The following is a 20,007-nucleotide window of genomic DNA, read 5'->3' as shown; positions in this document are numbered from 1 at the left end:
CATAGTTTTAGCACCATTTACTTATCAGAGATTTTTTGCAATCCCCTCCTTCAACACTGGAATAAATGTGAAAGAACCTTTTGCTTCTGTCGCAATCATCATGGCTCACACTGACAAAGTGTTTCTAGGTTGAGTAACAAACCATATAAATAAACTATATAAATAAAATAATAAATTAAATTAATTCAAGGCATAATTACCTTGTACCTATACTAATTTAGGGTTCCAATCATTTTATGTTTACATGCTTTTAATTTGGAACACGAATTGAAGGGAAAACTTCAAATTCATGAAAATTTCATGAAATTCTAGAAAAACTGAAACTCAAGGTGCATGTAGATGCTCATGTTAGTTTATCAAAACAAAAGCTATCAATGCCCCTTTACCTCATTTCATGACTCAAATTCGAATAGGCAAGACGGTTGCAGAAGGTTCCCGTAAGCCATTTATTTATTTTAATTTATTTATTCTTTTATTCATATAGACATACTTATGTGGTTTCCCTGATAGCACATATACATCTCAGAGACGTCTGTTGGATGTAACCCAGTTGGTCTGGAATACGTATTTAATAGAGTGTTTGCTCATCTGCAATACCTCTCTGATACGTCGCTGGTGGATCGTGGAAGATCTTCAGCTGCTGCTTTCCAGATCAATCTTACTACGTCATCATCATGCCTGCGTCTCAGAGACGCTTATGAGAGGTATCCGAGACCATCTAATAGATCGCTTATTCATCTGTAATACATCTCCTAAATATCAGGCTCGGATGCTGAAATGGCGTTCAGACGCTGTATTCCAGACTTATGTGTACAGTATAACTAAAATACAGCATCTGAATATAATTGAACGTGTGTGTGTGTGTGTGTGTGTGTGTGTGTGTGTGTGTGCACTCCCCTCTCATGTACTGCTTTAATAATAATAATAATAATAATAATAATAATAATAACAATAATAATAATAATAATAATAATAATAATAGATAATACAGATAATATATCTATAAACAACAGACATTATAATCAGTGGTAGTAACATTCTTATTTATTATTGTTCCTTGACACACAAAATTAAGTGAAATATGAATTCATGAATCAAATTTTTTATATATGATAAATAAACATTAGAATAATAATTACGATGAACACAAATAACAAAACAAAACTAGCAATTAACTACTAAATAAAATGTAATTTAAAGTCTCCTTCCTGGTGCTAGCCGCAAGTAATCCTTTAAGCAGTTCTCCGCTTCTGCTTCAGTCGGCGCTGGCAGCACTGGATTTTTCATTGTGGCAGCTGTGTGTGAGAAACAAACAGTATTAAAAGAGTCATAAAATAAGTGCTACACTTATGTTATATTAAAGTAGATAAATGGCGCTGTATGTAAGCAAAACGTAGCCTAATCTGACAAAAAGGGCATGGTTTTAAACATGACGTTGCTGTCGGGGTCTTCTTTATTTGTATTTGAGCTTTTATTGAGTTTTTATAAGATTAAATGGGACATTGAAGGTTAAATTTGCTGAAAGCTTTACCCCATTTGAAGTAAAGTCGATTTTTTTGTACAAATTACACAAATTGTATCCTATGTGCTTTGACAACACGTGAAAACCACATGACCAATATGTGGACCTGTAGCGAAAAGACTCCTGAGGAGGAGGAGGAGGAGGAGGAGGACACGTGGCGGAGATCAGCTTTCTAAACGGTAGGTTTCAGTTTGTAAACTAAATGAATGAATAAATAAATGTGACTTATCAATGTGTTTATCATTACAGTTTAGGTATATGAATACGTGAGTGCAGTTTGGACATGTTTGTAGAATTATCAGTGTGAGTTACCAGGTGCATTGTGGCAAAAGTTTGTGGTGTACTGCTCCGAATAAGATTTTTAGTATTTTTTTGTGATATACTGGTTTTGAAACCAGAGTACCAATAGGGACAGGCATGAACTGTTTTTAAGCACAACAAGCACTGTGTGGGCATTACAGAAACTGTTCAGTAAGACTAGCTAGCATCATGTTGCTATTAACAAAATACACTGCTCAAAAAATTACAGGAACACTTTTTAATCAGAGTATAGCATCAACTCAGTTCAACTTCTGGGATGCTGATCTGGTCAGTTAAGTAGCAGGGGGGTTGTTAATCAGTTTCAGCTGCTTTGGTGTTAATGAAATTAACAGGTGCATTAAAGGAGCAACAATGAGACGACCCCCGAAACAGGAATGGTTTAATAGGAGGCCATTGACATTTTGTCCCTCCTCGTCTTTTCTGATTGATTTTTCACTAGTTTTGCAGCTGGCTATGGTCAGCGTCACTACTAGTACCATGGTGCGGTACCTGGACCCTACAGAGGTTGCACAGGTAGTCCAGCTCCTGCAGGATGGCACATCAATACGTGCCATTGTCAGAAGGTTTGCTGTGTCTCCCAGCACAGTTTTAAGAGTATGGAGTAGATTCCAGGAGACAGTTAGTTACTCTAGGAGAGCTGGGCATGGCCGTAGAAGGACCTTAACCCCTCAGCAGGACCAGTATCTGCTCCTTTGTGCAAGGAGGAACAGGATGAGCACTGCCAGAGCCCTACAAAATGAACTCCAGCAGGACACTGGTGTGAATGTGTCTGACCAAACAATCAAAACAGGCTTCATGAGGGTGGCCTGAAGGCCCCACGTCCTGTAGTGGGCCCTGTGCTCACAGCCCAGCACCTTGGAGCTTGATTGGCATTTGCCATAGAACACCGGAACTGGCAGATCTGCTACTGGCGCCCAGTGGGTCCTGGGTTCCTCCTGGTGCATGCCTGACCTGAATCCAGTAGAACACCTCTGGGACATTATGTTTTGGTCCATCCGACGCCGCCAGGTTGTGCTTCAGACTGTCCAGGAGCTCAGTGATGCCCTGGTCCAGATCTGGGAGGAGATCCTCAGGACACCATCCGTCGTCTCATTAGGAGCATGCCCCGATGTTGTCAGGCATGCATACAAGCACGTAGAGGCCATACAAACTACTGAGTACCATTTTGACTTGCTGCAATGAAATTTGGGCTAAATGGACTAGCCTGCTGCATAACTTTTTCGCTTTGATGTTTGGAGTGTCTTTGCATTCAACCCTCTCTAGGATGATAATTATCATTTCCATTAAACTATGTGGCATCCTTTAGTTCCTAACACATTACCCAGTCCATATCAGGAAAGATAATCTGCATGATTTTTTCTAAGTGTTCCTTTAATTTTTTTTAACAGTGTATTATATAAACATTCTGATTGTTTCTTTAGGTGTAAATTGTTTATCATGACTTACCAATAATAACTTGTCCACATGCGGTTTGTTTTAGACCTCGCTTGTCTCCCCTGCCGCACCAGTTAAGGTTTTTCGCAAGGTTGGGGGTGAACACCTTGCTGGCAATTCTCCAGATTGTCTTTTTCATGGTATGTCCACCACTTAGTGACAGCATGTTAATCTGAAATAATGCACAGTAATAGAAATGTATAAACTTCATATGTTTTGTTGTTACTATTAAATGTCTTATTTGCATTTTATTTAAAGGTTTTTTTTTATTAAGTATGAATCCGTATATATAAAGTTACATTCTCCCATTGTCACTCACCCAAATGTTATTTGTATTTTTTTTTCTTGCAATTGTAGTACATTTTTAAAGTTAAAACTATCATACACTTAAAAATATAAAACAACAGGAAATATTTGTGAATACATTGTGAATCATGTCATGGTCTTATTTGATGGGAAATAATTTACAAATGAGCTTTACCATCCTTTGCTTCAGTCCATTGCTCAGAAGCCTTTCTTCTAAATGTTCTAGGGCTTCTACTGAATCCAGAGGGATGACATTCAAGTCTTCATCGTCTTGCTGTTGTGGGGGCAAAATTCGACGTCCACCCACAAGAGATTCTACAAGAGATGTCAGGTAATTTATCTTCAGGTCCATCTCTTTCAGTGCCTCCAGGACAGTTCTGTCTACAGCTGCAAAATTAAAAAAAATATCATTTTACAAGATCTAGTCCATTTTCTATTCATGATTAATGTGTTGTAGGGCTGTTCATTCTAACTGATCAAACTTACGTGCACACTGATTGGGTATGAACCGCCTTGACAGTCCCTGCTGTATGGTGGGTGCTGTTAAAGCAGAAATTAAAATGAAAAAGTTCACTCTACAGAAGAGGCATTTTGCAACCTAAGACGTTGTTCTTACCTATAATATTTATGTATTAATAAACTGATAAATTGCTTTTCTCCTTCTTCATTAAACTCACCATTGACATGAGGTAGGACGCCCTGGCCTTGTCCTGTCCCCTGAGAAGCATCTGCCCATGTACACTGGTTGGACATGGGCCACCTTGATTGATCTTGTTGTACGGTAGGTGCTGTTTACAGTGAAAAAAAAAATAGAAAATACATGACTTTTTTTCTTATTTATTTATTTATTTTTAATTTTTTTTACAGTGGTGCTTGAAAGTTTGCGAACCCTTTGGAATTGTCTACATTTCTGCATAAATTTGACCTAAAACTTCATCAAATTCATCAGTCCTAATAGTAGGTAGGGAGATTCAAATCAACCAAATAAGACACAAATATTAGACTTGGTCATTTATTTATTGAGGAAAATGATCCAATATAATATATCTGTGAGTGAATCTTCAGGATTAGCAGGTAATTTGAAGGTGAAATTAGAGTCAGGTGTTTTCAATCAATGGGATGACAATCAGGTATGAGTGGCACCCTGTTTTATTTAAAGAACAGGGATCTATCAAAGTCTGCTCTTCACAACACAAATTTGTGGAAGTGTATCATGGCATGAACAAAGGAGATTTCTGAGAGAAGTCACTGATTCTCATCAGGCTGGAAAGGGTTACAAAACTATCTCTAAAGAGTATGGACTCCACCAATCCACAGTCAGACAGGCTGTGTACAAATGTTGGAAATTCAAGACCATTATTACCTTCTCCAGGAGTGGTCGACCAACAGTGATCACGACAAGAGCAAGGCATGTAATAGTCGGCGAGGTCACGAAGGAACCCAAGGTAACTTATAAGCAACTACAGGTCTTTCTCACATTGGCTAATGTTGATGTTCATGAGTCCACCATCAGGAGAACACTGAACAACAGTGGTGTGCATGGCAGGGTTGCAAGGAGAAAGCTGCTGCTCTCCAAAAAGAACATTGCTGCTCATCTGCAGTTTGCTAAAGATCAGATGGACAAGCCAGAAGGCTACTGGAACAATGGAACATATCTTTTTGGTTTAAATGAGAAGCGTTATGTTTGGAGAAAGGAAAACACTGCATTCCAGCATAAAAACCTTATCCCATCTGTGAAACACGGTGGTGGTAGTATCATGGTTTAGGCCTTTTTTGCTGCATCTGCAAGAGAATGTGGGTCACGCAGCAAGACAACAACCAGAAGCACGTGAGTCATTTTACCGAAGAATAGTTAAAGAAGAATAAAGTTAATGTTTTGGAATGGCCAAGTCAAAGTTCCGATATTAATGCAATAATGTTGTGGATGGACCTGAAGCGAGCGGTTCATGGGAGGAAACCCACCAACATAAGAGTTGAAGCTGTGAAGTTGTACGGAGGAATGGGCTAAAACTCCTCCAAGCCGATGTGCAGGACTAATCAGGAGTTTTCGGAAACGTTTAGTTGTAGTTATTGCTGCACAAAGGGGTCACACCAGATACTGAAAGCAAAGGTTCACATACTTTTACCACTCACAGATCTGTAACATTGGACCATTTTCTTCAATAAAAAAATGACAGTCTAATATTTGTGTCTCATTTGTTTGATATGGTTCTCCTTATCTACTTGTAGGACTTGTGTGAAAATCTGATGATGTTTTAGGTCAAATGTATGCAGAAATATAAAATTCTAAAGGGTTCACAAACTTTCAAGCACCACTGTAGTTTTGGTTTTGACAAGACATGATGAGAAAATTAGCTTGGTTATGGCAATTATGGCACATCCTGTGCTTTTGAGAATGCCTGACTTTTATTATTTGCATTTCAGCGACTTAAGGCATCATTCTTACCTGTAGTGTTAACGTACTAATACCCAACTGAAAAATTGCTTTTCTCCTTCTTCAGTAAACTCACCATTGACATGAGGTAGAACCCCCTGGCCTTGTCCTGTACACTGGTCAGACATGGGCCAGGGATATGCTGTTTACAGGGAATAAAAAAAAAATACTCAGAAAATGTTTTGACTGGGCATGATAAGAAAATTAGCTTGGTTATGGTGATTATGGCTCATCCTGTGTGTCACAAGAAGACTAACTAACCTGGGCCCAGATTCTTAAAATAAAGAAAAGATAAACTTAACTGGTAGAGCAAGCATCACACTAAACACTCTGACAGTTAAGATTATCTTAACGCTATTTTAAGCATCATATTCGTGCTCAGATGCTTTTGAGATTAAAAGTGTACTTAACTGTCATAGCTGTATGGTGGGTGCTGTTAATGGAGAACTTAAAATAAAAATGGTTACTCTACAGAAAATGCCTGACTTTTATTCTTAGTATTTTAGCGACCTTAAGTGTCGTTGTTAACTATATTATTCATGTATTAATGCCCAACTGAAAAAAAAATATTTTTCTGCTTCTTCAGTAAACTCACCACTGACATGAGGTAGAACACCCTGGCCTTGTGCTGTCCCATGAGAAGCATCTGCCCATGTACACTGGTTGGACATGGGCCACCTTGATGCATCTTGTTGCATGGTAGGTGCTGTTTACAGAAAATTAAAAAAATAATAATTACTTTGTGATATTACATTTTTCCATATCACCCACCTCTAACTCTGAGATTATTTATTTATAGTTTTGGTATTGACAGGGCATGACTAGATGTTTGGTTATGACAATTATGGCTCAATTATGGAATGTCACAAGAAGACTGACTAACCTGGGCCAAGATTCCCAAAAGGATCTTAGTGTTAAGATTATCTTAACTTGTAGAGCGAGCATTACACTTAAGACATACGCTCTTCTAGTTAGGATTCATAAACACTAATTTAAGAATCATATTCATGCTAAGATGCTTTTAAAAACCCCATGCCTGCTTTATAACTAACTCACATGGCTGTTAAGTCCTGTGTTTAGTTAATAATTGCTTGTTAACCACATGACTTCTCATGAATTAAAAAAATTGTTTCACCATGTGTATTGTCATGTGCATTTTATTTTTAAACAGGCCACCAAAGTGGATACTAAACAAAGCAACCAGCAGCTAAGCAGCCCCCTTAAAACACTTACTGTACTGAATTACTAAAAATAACACTTGGGAGCCCTTGGTAAGTGAAAATAAGTACAGATACTCTACAGAGAACACAATTACTATTTTTGGCTGAAGTTAACATGTTGGAAAAAAGTAAACATAAAATGTGGCCTGACATACAATTGTCCCCTGCTTCTGATTTGATTCATTTAGGACAGTGTTGCTGTGGTGATCCCTGTGTTGAATAAAGCAGAAATTTTTAATATTTAATATTTAATTTTTTTTTTCCAGAAGTGCCAATATCTATAGTGGACAACAGTCATTTCCTTTATGTGGGGAAACAAAAATGGCTTTCTGATCATTAACGAAACATGATATTAACAAGTTGGATTGATGACGTCTGGATGTTCCATTTGCATAATGAGATTGATACTAATATTTTATTAAACAGAAGTTTTTACTGCTCAAAGGTAACAGGGGAAAATGCATGCTGTTGATTACTTCAGTCATTAGGTTAAAAATGCTGAAGTGTTCCTTTTAAATCCACCATTCTAAATGTTTCAGACATATATACCTTGACTATCTGACAGATTGTTACACCACTCCTGCTCTGCTCTTCCAGGCTGAAAGGTGCTGGTTAGTGCTAAGAATGCAAAAAAAAAGTCAGGTTTTAGAGCGTTGACATTTTTGCAACTCTTTTGTGATTAAAGGTGTAGCTATGGTATGAGATTGTTAGTAGATGACATGCACTGTGGTTGCTTCAACAACAAAAATGTGTGTAGTCTGTGTGGTTCAGGATCCACACAATTGTAAAATTAAATGCACTAACCGTTATTTTTTGAACCATGTTTCTGTCTTTGTGGTGGGGCTGGGGGTCTTGGTGCATTTGCAAGTTTTAATTTGGCAGGTTGTGGTTCTTCTTCTTCTTGTTCAGAGGAAGAGTATATTTTCTTTCTACAAGAGTACAGTAATAAATTAGCAATAGGTAGTACACACTGCAGAATTGTTTTACAATATTTATAGCACAGTATGCACAGCTCACTTCCTGACTCCCAGAGTTTCTGTGCTGGAGTTTCTTAACTCAGTTTCTGAGTTAAGATCTGATGTGTAGCATGACTTTTTCCAGTTGGCAACAATGTTGTCAAACGACTCTGTGAGGAGGGCAAAAAAAGAATGACAAGTTTTTTCTGACAGAAAGGTACTAATACTTTTGTTATTTTTAAAAGTGAGCTTTAGATAGATGCATTAATAAATTAACATTTTTCAGACATTACCATTCACCGTTTGGGATCACAGTTATAAATATATCATTGTAATATTATGTAATGCAAAATTAGAAGTTTCAGATAATTAGGAAGCTACAAATGTAGCACAATATCCAAAATGTAGATGTATCCAGAGTAGTGTGTGTGTGTGTGTGTGTGTGTGTGTGTGTGTGTGTGTGTGTGTGTGTGTTTTTATACACACGTTCATTACTCTGGATACATCTACATTTTGGATATTGTGCTACATTTGTAGCTTCCTAATTATCTGAAACTTCTAGTTTTACATTACACACACAATTCTCCACTTATCAAATGTGATGCTTACATTTTAGGGTAAACAAAAATGGTAAACGGAATTGCAGTATTTGATTTATCACTTTTAAAAAATAAAATAAAAAATATTGAATTAATTGAATAGACAGTTTGATATGTAGTTTGCTATATTTAAATCCACATTGTATGAGTTAGTTTTGGATATAAAAAAATTCTTGCTAGTGATTCCAAACATTATGAAAGGTAGTACACATTTACTGAGTTTTTGCATGCAAGAGTGGAATTGACACAAATTTGTGTTTATATGGAATTAGGAAGGCCTTCCCCTCTATTTGATCAGCTTTGCAGAAATGTATTGTTCTTGTGAGCCCATGAACCAAATATATGCCAAAGGTAGATGATGACAGTGGATAATCAAAGAATGATTCATGCTGCTCAAATCTGCTGTATGCCACAAATACCTCATTCCTGCAAGAGATGATATTTTTAACCTTTGCAACTTTTCCCTCAAGGTAAATATAACTGTTGGCCTGGTCAAGCTTGACACTGAACTGTGGTGTTACCAGCTTTTTGTATTGGGTTGCACCATAAAAAGGTGGAGGAAGAGGACCAGAGATGCTTTGTCTTAATAAACATGTATTTTTCTCTGGGCTATCTCTCCATTGTACCTCTGACAGTCTTTTTGCAATTTGACTGAGTGGGCTGCTAGGTTTTCTAATCATTTTTTTCATTTTACTCAGGTGGTTTTCATGGAAGGCACTGAAGCTGTCAAGAACACCGTGATTTTTAACGTCTTGCTCAAGATGCGCTAGATTGTGAACATTGTACGACACAAATTTAGGGCCATAGAGCTGTCCAAAATGAGAAACAACAAGACCTAGGATGTTATTGGCATATTCAAGATAGTCCTCAGAGTGTTGTTGCTAAGGATGAAAATGCCCACAAATAGCAGCAGAACATTTTGGTACACTGCGGTGCTCAATGTATCTTTGAGCAGAACAGGGCCAGTGTACAATACAAATTGTCTAAACTCTGTGGCTTTCCACCTGTCAATTTCTCTGAGAGTCCTTGGTCGACGTGCAAACTCAATAGGTACATAGCTTTGGATACCCAGCAGCCTTTCTGTTAATGCGTTTTCCTGAAAGTTGGACAGCCTACAAGTGAGAGGACCTAATTTCAGCCACAGGTACAGAAGTCGCCGCATGACACCTAGGCACACAAGGTGCATGTAATCAAGAGGGAACCCAGATACCATTCCCAGAGATGTCTTTTCTAGAGCTGAAATACCATGGTGGTGATCCAAATCGGTCTTATCCCTGAAACTTTGATCTGTCCGTTGTGGCAGGTCGGTTCTAGGATACGTCATTCTGTTGTCTATGTAAACGCCTTCCTGTGTGCATTTCTCACACCCATGGTACCCTGTGTGACCTTTTATACACTTAATAAAAGCACGAGCTGGGGCATCACAGACCATTGAAGAGAGCTGCAAAGTTAACCTTACTCCCTCAAAGTCAAACCCCTCAGCAAGCTTGGCTATCTCTAATGCAAAGTCATCAAGAAACTCGTTTTGTGAATTAGACTTTCTTTCACCACAAAACAGCCCAATTGTCACTGGCTCATGATGTGGCAAGTTAATAACAGTGCCAAGGATGGGCCACAGCTGTGTTGGTGAGCTTTTGAAAAGTGGTAGCCCATCAATATTGACTTGAGGTTTCAGGTGTTTTGTATTGGTCACTAAACCCTTGTTGTTTTGCAGAATGTGTGTAACTGATTGGAGCACACCAAAGTAGTAGTACTGACCACCGGCTTTATCCTGAATTGCAAGATCATTTGATCTTGCTGTACTCAAGAGTGTCCTGGCATCTTTTGGCAAGATTGAGTGATACTTGCCAAGGACATCTAGCAGTGCATTTATTGCACTGTGCGTGATGTGGTGTTGAATTAGGGTTGGGCGATATTGCCGATTTTCATACCGTCATACCGTCATACCGTCTTCAGGAAATACCGCGGTATACAGTATTACGGTATACAGTATTACAGTGTTACGGGGTATACAGTATTACTTTACAGTGTACACACTTGAGTGTAATTACAATATTTCAATGTTTTATTATAAAAAGATTTAAAAATCTGAACGTCAAACATTGCTTATCTTGTCTGGTCTATAATAAATACACATAAGTATAAATGCATGTGTATCAATTACACTTTAACACAAACATTAACACATAACATTTTTGGCATTGTAATCTCTCTCTGCCCACACAAAACAGAATAATAGCAGCTAAACACTTCAATATATTTCAAAAGTTAACTGCTTAGTTTATAGTTACAGATATTTCTTAAAAGTGTATGAACGTGTACGATTAGTTATGCTTGTAATCCAGAATTAAGTTCTATACAGTAACAAAAAATATGAATGTAAATGTTCATGCGATGCGATGACTGTGTGTAAAATAATGTTAAAATAATTCAAAGTCCAAACATTTGAGTGGTTAACGAGAACGCTACTTTAAATGTCACACAAGCTCCGTGCAAAACACGAGCACGGAAACGGTACAAATCCAATCTCTTCCCTACACACCAGACAATATATTTTAAAATTCACATTACACGACAGGTGAGACGTTCTTTTTTCTTAATATAGCGCTTTTATTTAGGAAAAAATAGTTCTTACATAGGCAGGAAAATCTATGGCAGACAAGAGTCAGAACAGCGGATTGGCCGTAACGTTATTATCACTGTTTGCTCCTTATTCTCAACACTTGTGCTCGATTTACACTGAAGATATATTTAGTAAATAAGTACATGTCCACGCATGCACGCGCTTGTGTTAATTTCCGGTTGAACTGATAAAAAATGTTGATTTTGAAAAATTCAAAGACGAGCCGTTATTCAGTTTCTGCTTGTTAGCCAGTGTGGCTCTTCACTCGTCTCTCTGTGTTATCAGCTTACACCAGTAAGCACCCCACAGCCAATCAGCGAGCTCCAACCGCCTACCCCTCCCACCCCTCCCTTACTGTGGATGCGCGTGTGTCCTAAAGTCTCAGTTTTCAAGGTAGCCCTGAAGCAGAAATTTGGCGCTTCACATTTAAAAAATACCGTCACCATTTTTGAATACCGCCACCATTTTTGAATACCGCGGTATACCGTAATACCGTCATACCGCCCAACCCTATGTTGAATTGCCCATTTTGCTAGTTCATCACGCAAAGAATCAAACTCCAGTTCTGACTCTGATCCAGAATCAAAGTCCTCACAGTCAAAAATACATCATTAGTAATGCAACTGAGGTCATTATTACACACCGCAGATTGGCAATCCATGAACTCCAAATCATCATCATCGTCATCTTCGTCTTCAAGTAGAGCATTGTTTTCTGTTTCTGAATCAATGCTCTGCCCCCCTTGTGCCTGAATTGACTCTAAGTCTCGATCAACCCATGCTTTTGCTTTTCACCTAAGTGTCCAATATGATGGTTTTCTGCAAGACATTCTGTACAGTTAAACAAAAGATACAAAACAGAATCATTGTCACATTCAATGTGGTTATTAAAGGATCTATTGCTTGTTTATTACATACCTTTGTCTTTTGTGCACCTGTCTTGCTAGTGAACCTGATTATAAGAAGACAACTGTGAGTAGTTGTATAAAAAAAGGTTAATATGGTAAATAATCCTTTGATAAGTGTACACACTTAAAAAAATGGTTCTTCAATGGTTCTTTAGTAAAGTGAATGACCATGAGCATTAAGGACCTATATAGAATGGAGAATTTGTTGTACATGTTTCTATTTAGCACCAAGAGGGTGCTTGTAGTGTTACAATGTCAAGCTTGTAACAATAGAAGAACCCTTTTGGTGCTATACAGAACCATGCACAACACAATCTCCATCAATCTAAAGAACGATTTCACTATGCAAAGAACCTTTTAAGCCTGAAATGGTTCCATATAGAAATCATAGTTCTAAGTAGAACTACTTTCTTAACTAAAGAACCCTTGAAAAAGTCATTGTTTTGTCAAAGGGTTCTCTGTCATGCCACAGAGGAACTACTTTTGGTTCCATGAAATACTATGTCTGTAGAAGGGATGTGTGAGTGTGAAGAAGTCTTAAAGAATCTTAATTTGGAAAAGGTTGTGTTTTTTTTATTTTTATTTAAAGGTTCTTCACACTCTCACGTTCCTTGTGCAAACTTTGTATTTTATGGTAACAAACGTGGATCTTCTGCGGCATCACTCGGAGAACCCTTTGACAGTTTTCCATAAGGAAAAAAGTAATCCTGGATTGATCTGAATCACTATCTGGGAACACTGACCCTGTGGTGTGTTGAAATGTTTGCAAAATTCCTGATTTTGTGCACTTTTTCAACTGCTCAAATTTAGTGAAGGTAAATATATTTAAATGTAGGTTTGATCATTTTTACGCATGTATTTAATAATAAATGGGAGATAATGTTAACTATCCATTGAACGACTAAATGTACCATGCTTCTTTAATATATACAGTAGTTTCTTGATGTTTGAAAGAACCTGTGTATTTTTATTCAGCGTTGTCCAGACTTATCCACAACTGGCCAGTTAACTGCTGGATTTCTTTCCAGACAAGCCAGAGCACATCAGGTTAACTGTTTAAAGACTGAGGCCAACTGATTACACAAGTAGAATCAGATGTGCCCAGGCTGCTTTATGAAAACCTGCAGCCACACCGGCCCTTTGCGCATGTAGGGTACCCGCCTACTATTTATTTAAATGGCTGAAGCATGTATCACATGCTTTACGTGGAGAGGCGTGACTTAAAAAAAAAAAAAACCAAAGAACTAAAGGTGAGTGGTTTAGCTGCAGCTGACGAGAAACGGAGGGATTTCACGTAGTATGTTGAAATCTTCACTGCTTAAAAGTCTGCGGAGAGGTAATACTAACATTTCGTGTTTTTTTAAAGGCATGTATCTTAGCGTTAGCTAAAGCTAAAATGAGACTAGGTTAGCTAGCTTGCTAGAAGGCCAATTAGTGAGGATACTAGTGCTAGCTAGCAAAAGTCGTTTAGCTCGTATGTTACGCCACTGATGTAACCTTCGCTAGTAGTGTGTTTTTTTTTTTTTTTTTTTTTTTTTTTAAACCCCCTTTTTCTCCCCCTTTTTAGCGCATCCAATTGTTCAATTAGCATCGTGCTTCCTCTCTGTCTATGCCGAACCCTGCCCTGACGGAGGTGATTGAAGCTAACCCGTATCCCCTCCGAAACACGAGCAGCAGCCAGATGCATCTTTGCCACCCACACATTGATGAGTTTGGCGCCACCTAGCGTTGCATGCGGAGAGACACACCCTAAGGGCACCCTCCCCACCACTGTGCAAGCGCCTCCAATCAGCCGGCAGAGAATCGCATTCTTACAGAGAGAGACCCACATCCGGTTCTTTGTCCCACCCCCCATATGAGCAACCGGCCAGTCGTTGCTCATATAGCCACTCAGCTTCGGACCGGTAAAGCAAAGCTGGATTCGATACCACATACTCAGAATCCAGCCCTGGTTGCAGCGCGTCTCTTTTTACCACTGCGCCACCTGAGCGGCGTTTTCACTAGTAGTGTTAAGTTAATAACAGAATTGTATTCAGAATTAACACTTCTAACTAACAAATACCAAAACTATTTTCGGCTAACGCTATAGCTAGTTTTTTTTTTTTTAGCTTCAAGCTAAAGTCGTAATGCTAGCCAAGTTAGCTAGCTAGTGCTACTTACTTTGTAAATTGAGGGGGTATATGCAAACAGGAGTGTAACTTATACTCAGGGAAGATGTATTGAAGAAAAGTCAGTGGAATTACTATATACAAAAAGCAACTACAGTATATGCTACAATAAATCAATGGCTTTGACTGGTAGAAGAGCAGCGTCTCAGGCGATAGCTTACAAAACCGTTGAGTGTCCGTTAACTGGTCAGCTCGCGCTAACCTTTTAATTTCGCCACGAACATTCTAACTCATCCACGCGCACAATTAGTGTTTCGTGCTTGAGCTATAACTCCTAATGAGATTATTTGTTAGTTCAGTGTTGGTATAAAAAGTGAGAAATTTAAAATATACAGGGATATGGATTTTAAATGCAAGGATGCAAGCACTGGACTCCATTTCATGCCACCTATAGCTAATGTCTGTAAATATTTCACTTTAAGTTCAACATATTTGGTCGTTTCTAAGACAAAGTTGTTCTCTCCCTCATTGAATGCTAGTGGAATTCTTTAACGCTTATATATCGTAAGATGGTTCTCCAGTCTTATCCATAAATGGCTAGTGTGGCTGCAGGTTTAAACATCAACTAAGCAGAAACATACCTGATTCCTTATCAGTTATTCTAATTGAAATTAAATGGCAACATGATTTAAAATGATGAAATTAGGTGTTCTTGCCTAAGGCATATGCATGCTTATCGTGTTAACCAAACTACACATGCTTATGCATACAAGTATTAAGAGCATATGAAATTAGATGTGTTAGTATACAGTAAGAACATGTATTTCGATCAAAGGCAGGTTGTCCTTCTGTAGTCGGTGTCACGCCAATATTAGTAACTGGGTTTAAGCTGGATTGCTTACTGACAGACCTACAGTTTTTCCTGAAGCTGTAAATGTTTTTGTGAAAATATTCAGAACAAAATATGAATGCCAACATTGGGCATTAAATGTACCCATAAATTTAGGATGGTTCTTGGTGTTTTTTCCATTTTCCATCAAATATATAAATTTTTCTTGGTAACAGGGTAGCTTCTTGTCTTCATTTCATAGCTTCATGTTCATGCGTTCATTTAATGTGACGTCAACAGCTCCCTTTATTAATGATCAAATGTTTTCTAATGCCTGAACAATTATGTGCAATTTCTCTGTCCTGTTTGCAGAACTTAGGTGGTTGTGGAGAATCACATGACTGGTCTCTTCCAGACATTGGTTGTGAGATCTTTGGCAGTAAATACAGACACCCTTCTAGTGAAAGGTCCTCACTTCAGCTGAAGAGAAAGAAGTTGGTTCATGACTCCTAGGTACACAGGGTGCATGTAGGTAACTCCTGTGTACAGTATATAGCCAGTCTGGCCTTTTTTTTTTTTTTTTTTTTTTTTTTTTTTTTAAGTAAGCCATATGTGACGCAAATATTTGTAAAATACCTCCACAGTACAGTTCTGCACACAAATTGAACTAGTGTTCGGAGTTCAACAGCGTTTTAAATGTGGTTGATTGGAAATGTTGCATCCATAATGTCTCAAGATGAAACATTCTTTGCTTTTGTAAAAGCCCTGCCCTCAATCGGTATCTGCCGAGTCGTTCACATTTGAAACTTTGTCTACCTGTGAATTATTGTCCACACAGCTGCACTGTGTATAGCTCAAAGTGGGGATATATCCACTGAGCTTCTGGATGTGGGACTGACCTCAGAACTAACTTGAAGAATAGGAATGGCATTGTGTGGCTTCTGGTGAAATATTAAGCACTAAAAATTCCATCACTTTGGACGTGATTTCTTTAGCCTTCCGGTTGCTGTACTTTTGGTATTGGTCAAATGTGGTCTCCACAGTTCGCTGGATTTTTTTTTTTTTTTTTGGGTTTTAGCTGTGCTGTGTTCTGATCACTGTAATACTTACGTGCCTTGGGTGATGTACTCTTGAGTGTCGTGTCAGGTTAGTGGTGTTTAAAAACCTTTCTTTTGCCTCCCCCAGGAAGAATGTTAGTTTTGCACGTTTTACAGGTAGCTGTCTTTTGTCCGAGTTGATAGAAACTTTCCAACTGATCACATTTTCTATCAGCACAGCAGCAAAATTAACACTGGTTTCTGTAGCCGTGCACAAGGTCTGTATCTTCATCTGGCAGTTGAACAATGGGTCCTCATGCAGAGCTGCTGCAATCCTTACGTCGTGAAAATGGCCGATCACATATTTGACACAGCTTGAATCCATAAACTCAGCCTGCCTTGTGTCTATAGAATGTCACAGACTGTTTGAGTATTGTTGCTGACCATGTGCATCCTTTCATGACCATTTCACTTGCAATTGAACAAATTGATTACAATGATTACAATTACTCCCTTTTTTTCTTCTTTCTTTATTAGTGACTCAATTTCATTTGTTTGACAGCACTTGGAAATGGATGCTGAAACTCCAAATCCCAATCCTGGTCACCTTTGGTAAGTTCTCTTGGTCATTTGTATGGTTGTTAACTTGACTGCCTAAAATGAATCATCTTATTTATAGTTTTTTCCTTAATGCTGTTATAGTTTCTACTGGTGAATAGATTTCTGTTTTTGAACTGTGATATGAGCAAAATTTTATGGCCCACATACAATGACCAGCTTAGGTTTGCTTTCAGTCTTAAATGATCAATTAATAACAAGCACAAAAGCATTTGCTAAATGTGAATTAAATTTTGATTGGATCATTCTGAAATGGCAGATGAATGTTAACATTAAACAAAAAGTTTGGAATAAACGTTGCCTGCTGCATCTCCTGTGCTCATCAAATCTCAAGCCATCACATCATAAGATTAAAACTTTGTTGCCATGGTTATCATTTAATTAGACTTCTCACTTTTATTAAGATGATGGTATATAAACAGAACTCCATACAGCTTGGTAATCTCAGACCCTGCTGTTTCAACGGAACAAATGTTTGATAGTAAGGTGAGCAAAGCATGTTCTAGTGGACATGCTGCACCAGTCAGAGAAGGAACCTCTCCTCTGACTGGTTATCAATGCCCAATTTCACTGCTCATTTGCAAAAAAATGCAGAGCTGAACTTCATTGCATAACTCAAAATTGCAGTACTACTTACAAATGACTGAGTTCTGGCTGCTTTGTTAGTTCCATCACTGGCATGCTGAGTAATAAACTTTCACAAAAACCCGTGTAGTTAAGTGAAAGCTGCAGTGTAAACTTATTTCAGCTCTGTGCAAATTACTGTAGCATATCACAGTGCTCAAACAATGAGTTACTACAGCTATAATTTAGGATTCAGGCATTCCGGAGAGACAAATGGTAAAAAGTTAACAAACAACTGACGGTTAATTAAAAGGAAACTCAAAATGCAGTATATCACAGTGCTCAAACACTTCTGAATATTACAGAAACTGTTGGTATGTGTGTGATACAGACAGAAGCTCTGTTAGCCAGCTGATAGAGTAAAAAAAAAAAGGTTAGCTATACTATTTGGGCCAAACTGATGACCGTGACCCAAATGGAGCATTATGTTGGCCAGCTGCAGCAGAGCTCTCACACAGCATCCTTAGTTCAGGTGCTTTATTAAGCTTATGCAGTGGAAGTGAGTTTACACTGCTTTCTTTTAGCTGGAGGGAAGCACAGGCTTTTTTGTCGGTTACATTTCTCAAAAACTTAAACCTCATTCGAATCTTAAGACATTTAGTTGAAAGTTAAATATAAGTAATACAAAGTGTATTTTCCAGATGAAGTGTTTTGTTGCAGCAGTGCACACACACCTATGCACACAGTTATAAGGACACTTCCTTCTACTACTTGTAGAATTTCTACAGTGCACCTTTTTTGTATTGTAAATCTTGCTACTTTTGTTTCTAGATGAATGCAGACATCATATGTGTTGCCTGTAGCAGCCATGCAAGGGGTTTGAGTTGTCTTGAACGTTTCTGATGAGTGGAGTTTTAACCCAATTTCCATCTGCTGCACCTGTACTGCATGGATTCTTGACCATTTCTGCATGGTAGTATAAAAACTGCTACCCTCCTCGCTCCTGTAATGCAGACCACATTTACAGCTTCGTAAAGTGTTTAATTACTTTGACTCTTGCTGAACTCTTGCTGAACTTTAAATTTGTGCATGTCGCAACACGCATGGAACACATGAGCAAAGAAGAGTGTAACATTTCTGAAGGCATTGATCTGCGCTACTTCTGTTACTATTTGCAATAAAATAAGTGTGCTTACCTTCAACGTGTCTTGCTTCGTTTTGCGATGTTGAACTTGGGTCCATCAGGTCATCAAATGCCAGATACAGTAGTCTTTTGCTGAGTTATCCATGTTTTTGTTTTGATTTTGTAATGTAACTCAGGAAGTATACAGTAAACAAAGATCGGTAACACTTTACAATACGTGTCCGTAACTAAGCATATACTAACAATTAACTACCAGTTTATTAACAATTAGTTAATACATCAACTAATCATTAGTGCATCATGAATTAATGATGAATTAATGATATGTATACATTAACAAATTAATGAGTGACATATGAATAGCCATTAATAAAGCCATCTGTTAACTATTAACATATTATTAACTAATGCTGTTAACTAATTAATTACTTACTGTATTAATTAACATTCTTTCAGTAATGCACAATAAATTGTATACGCTGAGACACTGTTTATATGTATATCACCTTTATATATACATGTAAATAGGTCAAATTATATACCTGTAGTTATCAAGTCTTGAACAACAGTTGTAGTTGGTGTTTTTGAGAAGGTAAATGGAATCAGTATTCCACAGTTTTCTTGTCCTTTATGTTTCACACACAACACTGAATAACGCTAGAAAATGCTTGTAAAAAAATATTGACATTTCTGTTATACATAACCCATCACTGACCAACTATTTTTTGGATGGTGGACCATTCCGAGCACACCTGTGGCCTATCCTGGTAGTAACATGTTAATGTGTGTTGCAACAACATAAATGTTTCTGACAAAACAGCACTGCTGAGATGTTGTAGTGTACACTTACCTGCCCTTTTATTAGCCACATCTACCTTGCACCTCCACTTGCTGTTATGCTATAGTTAGAGACTATAGCCTATCCATTGTTGACTGGATATTTTGGTTTGGTGCACTGTTTCATGATTCAAATTTTAATTTTTAATTTAACTATCCATTTATTAATTAACTACATATTTACACATCATTAGTTAATGTATCTATGCATCATGAAATTTGTCTACATTCAGCATGAATTCATGATGATGTGCCCCACCAAGTAAAGTGATGACATACAGTATGTATATATTAATAAATCATTAATTAAGTATGAGTAACTTACACATTAATGAAATGCCTGCTAATAAGTTGCATATATTTTGCAGTCCATCTACTAAAATGCACAATTTCCAAACCTTTTTTTGCTACATAAAATATGAGATAATAAGAAACAAACTGAGCAAACCAGCATGACAGACTATGTTTTACTTTATTGTCTTTAGCATATACTTATACTTATAACATATACAATTATACAAAAACGTCTCTACACTGTAAATGCAGTA

General features: G+C 37.7%; 1 protein-coding gene and 1 long non-coding RNA gene across 2 annotated transcripts; one reads left to right on the top strand and one right to left on the bottom strand.

The window, feature by feature from the left end:
* Positions 1-1,181: 1,181 nt before the first annotated feature.
* Positions 1,182-4,336, bottom strand: LOC134328450 (uncharacterized). The gene is made up of 5 exons (XM_063009544.1): positions 4,261-4,336; positions 4,070-4,123; positions 3,759-3,970; positions 3,290-3,449; positions 1,182-1,295 (listed from the first exon to the last, which is right to left on the bottom strand). Exons 1-5 carry the CDS (start codon positions 4,334-4,336, stop codon positions 1,195-1,197), a joined length of 603 nt encoding a protein of 200 aa, XP_062865614.1. The 3' UTR covers positions 1,182-1,194.
* An 11,364-nt stretch (positions 4,337-15,700) lies between these two features.
* Positions 15,701-18,550, top strand: LOC134329167 (uncharacterized). Its single transcript, XR_010014821.1, has 3 exons — positions 15,701-15,787; positions 16,859-16,908; positions 18,310-18,550. It is a non-coding gene; the product is annotated as an uncharacterized LOC134329167 (long non-coding RNA).
* Positions 18,551-20,007: the final 1,457 nt, after the last annotated feature.

Source organism: Trichomycterus rosablanca, chromosome 15, assembly GCF_030014385.1.
Source record: "Trichomycterus rosablanca isolate fTriRos1 chromosome 15, fTriRos1.hap1, whole genome shotgun sequence".
NCBI classification, from domain to species: Eukaryota; Metazoa; Chordata; class Actinopteri; order Siluriformes; family Trichomycteridae; genus Trichomycterus; species Trichomycterus rosablanca.
This window is presented reverse-complemented; position numbering and strand designations above follow the sequence as displayed.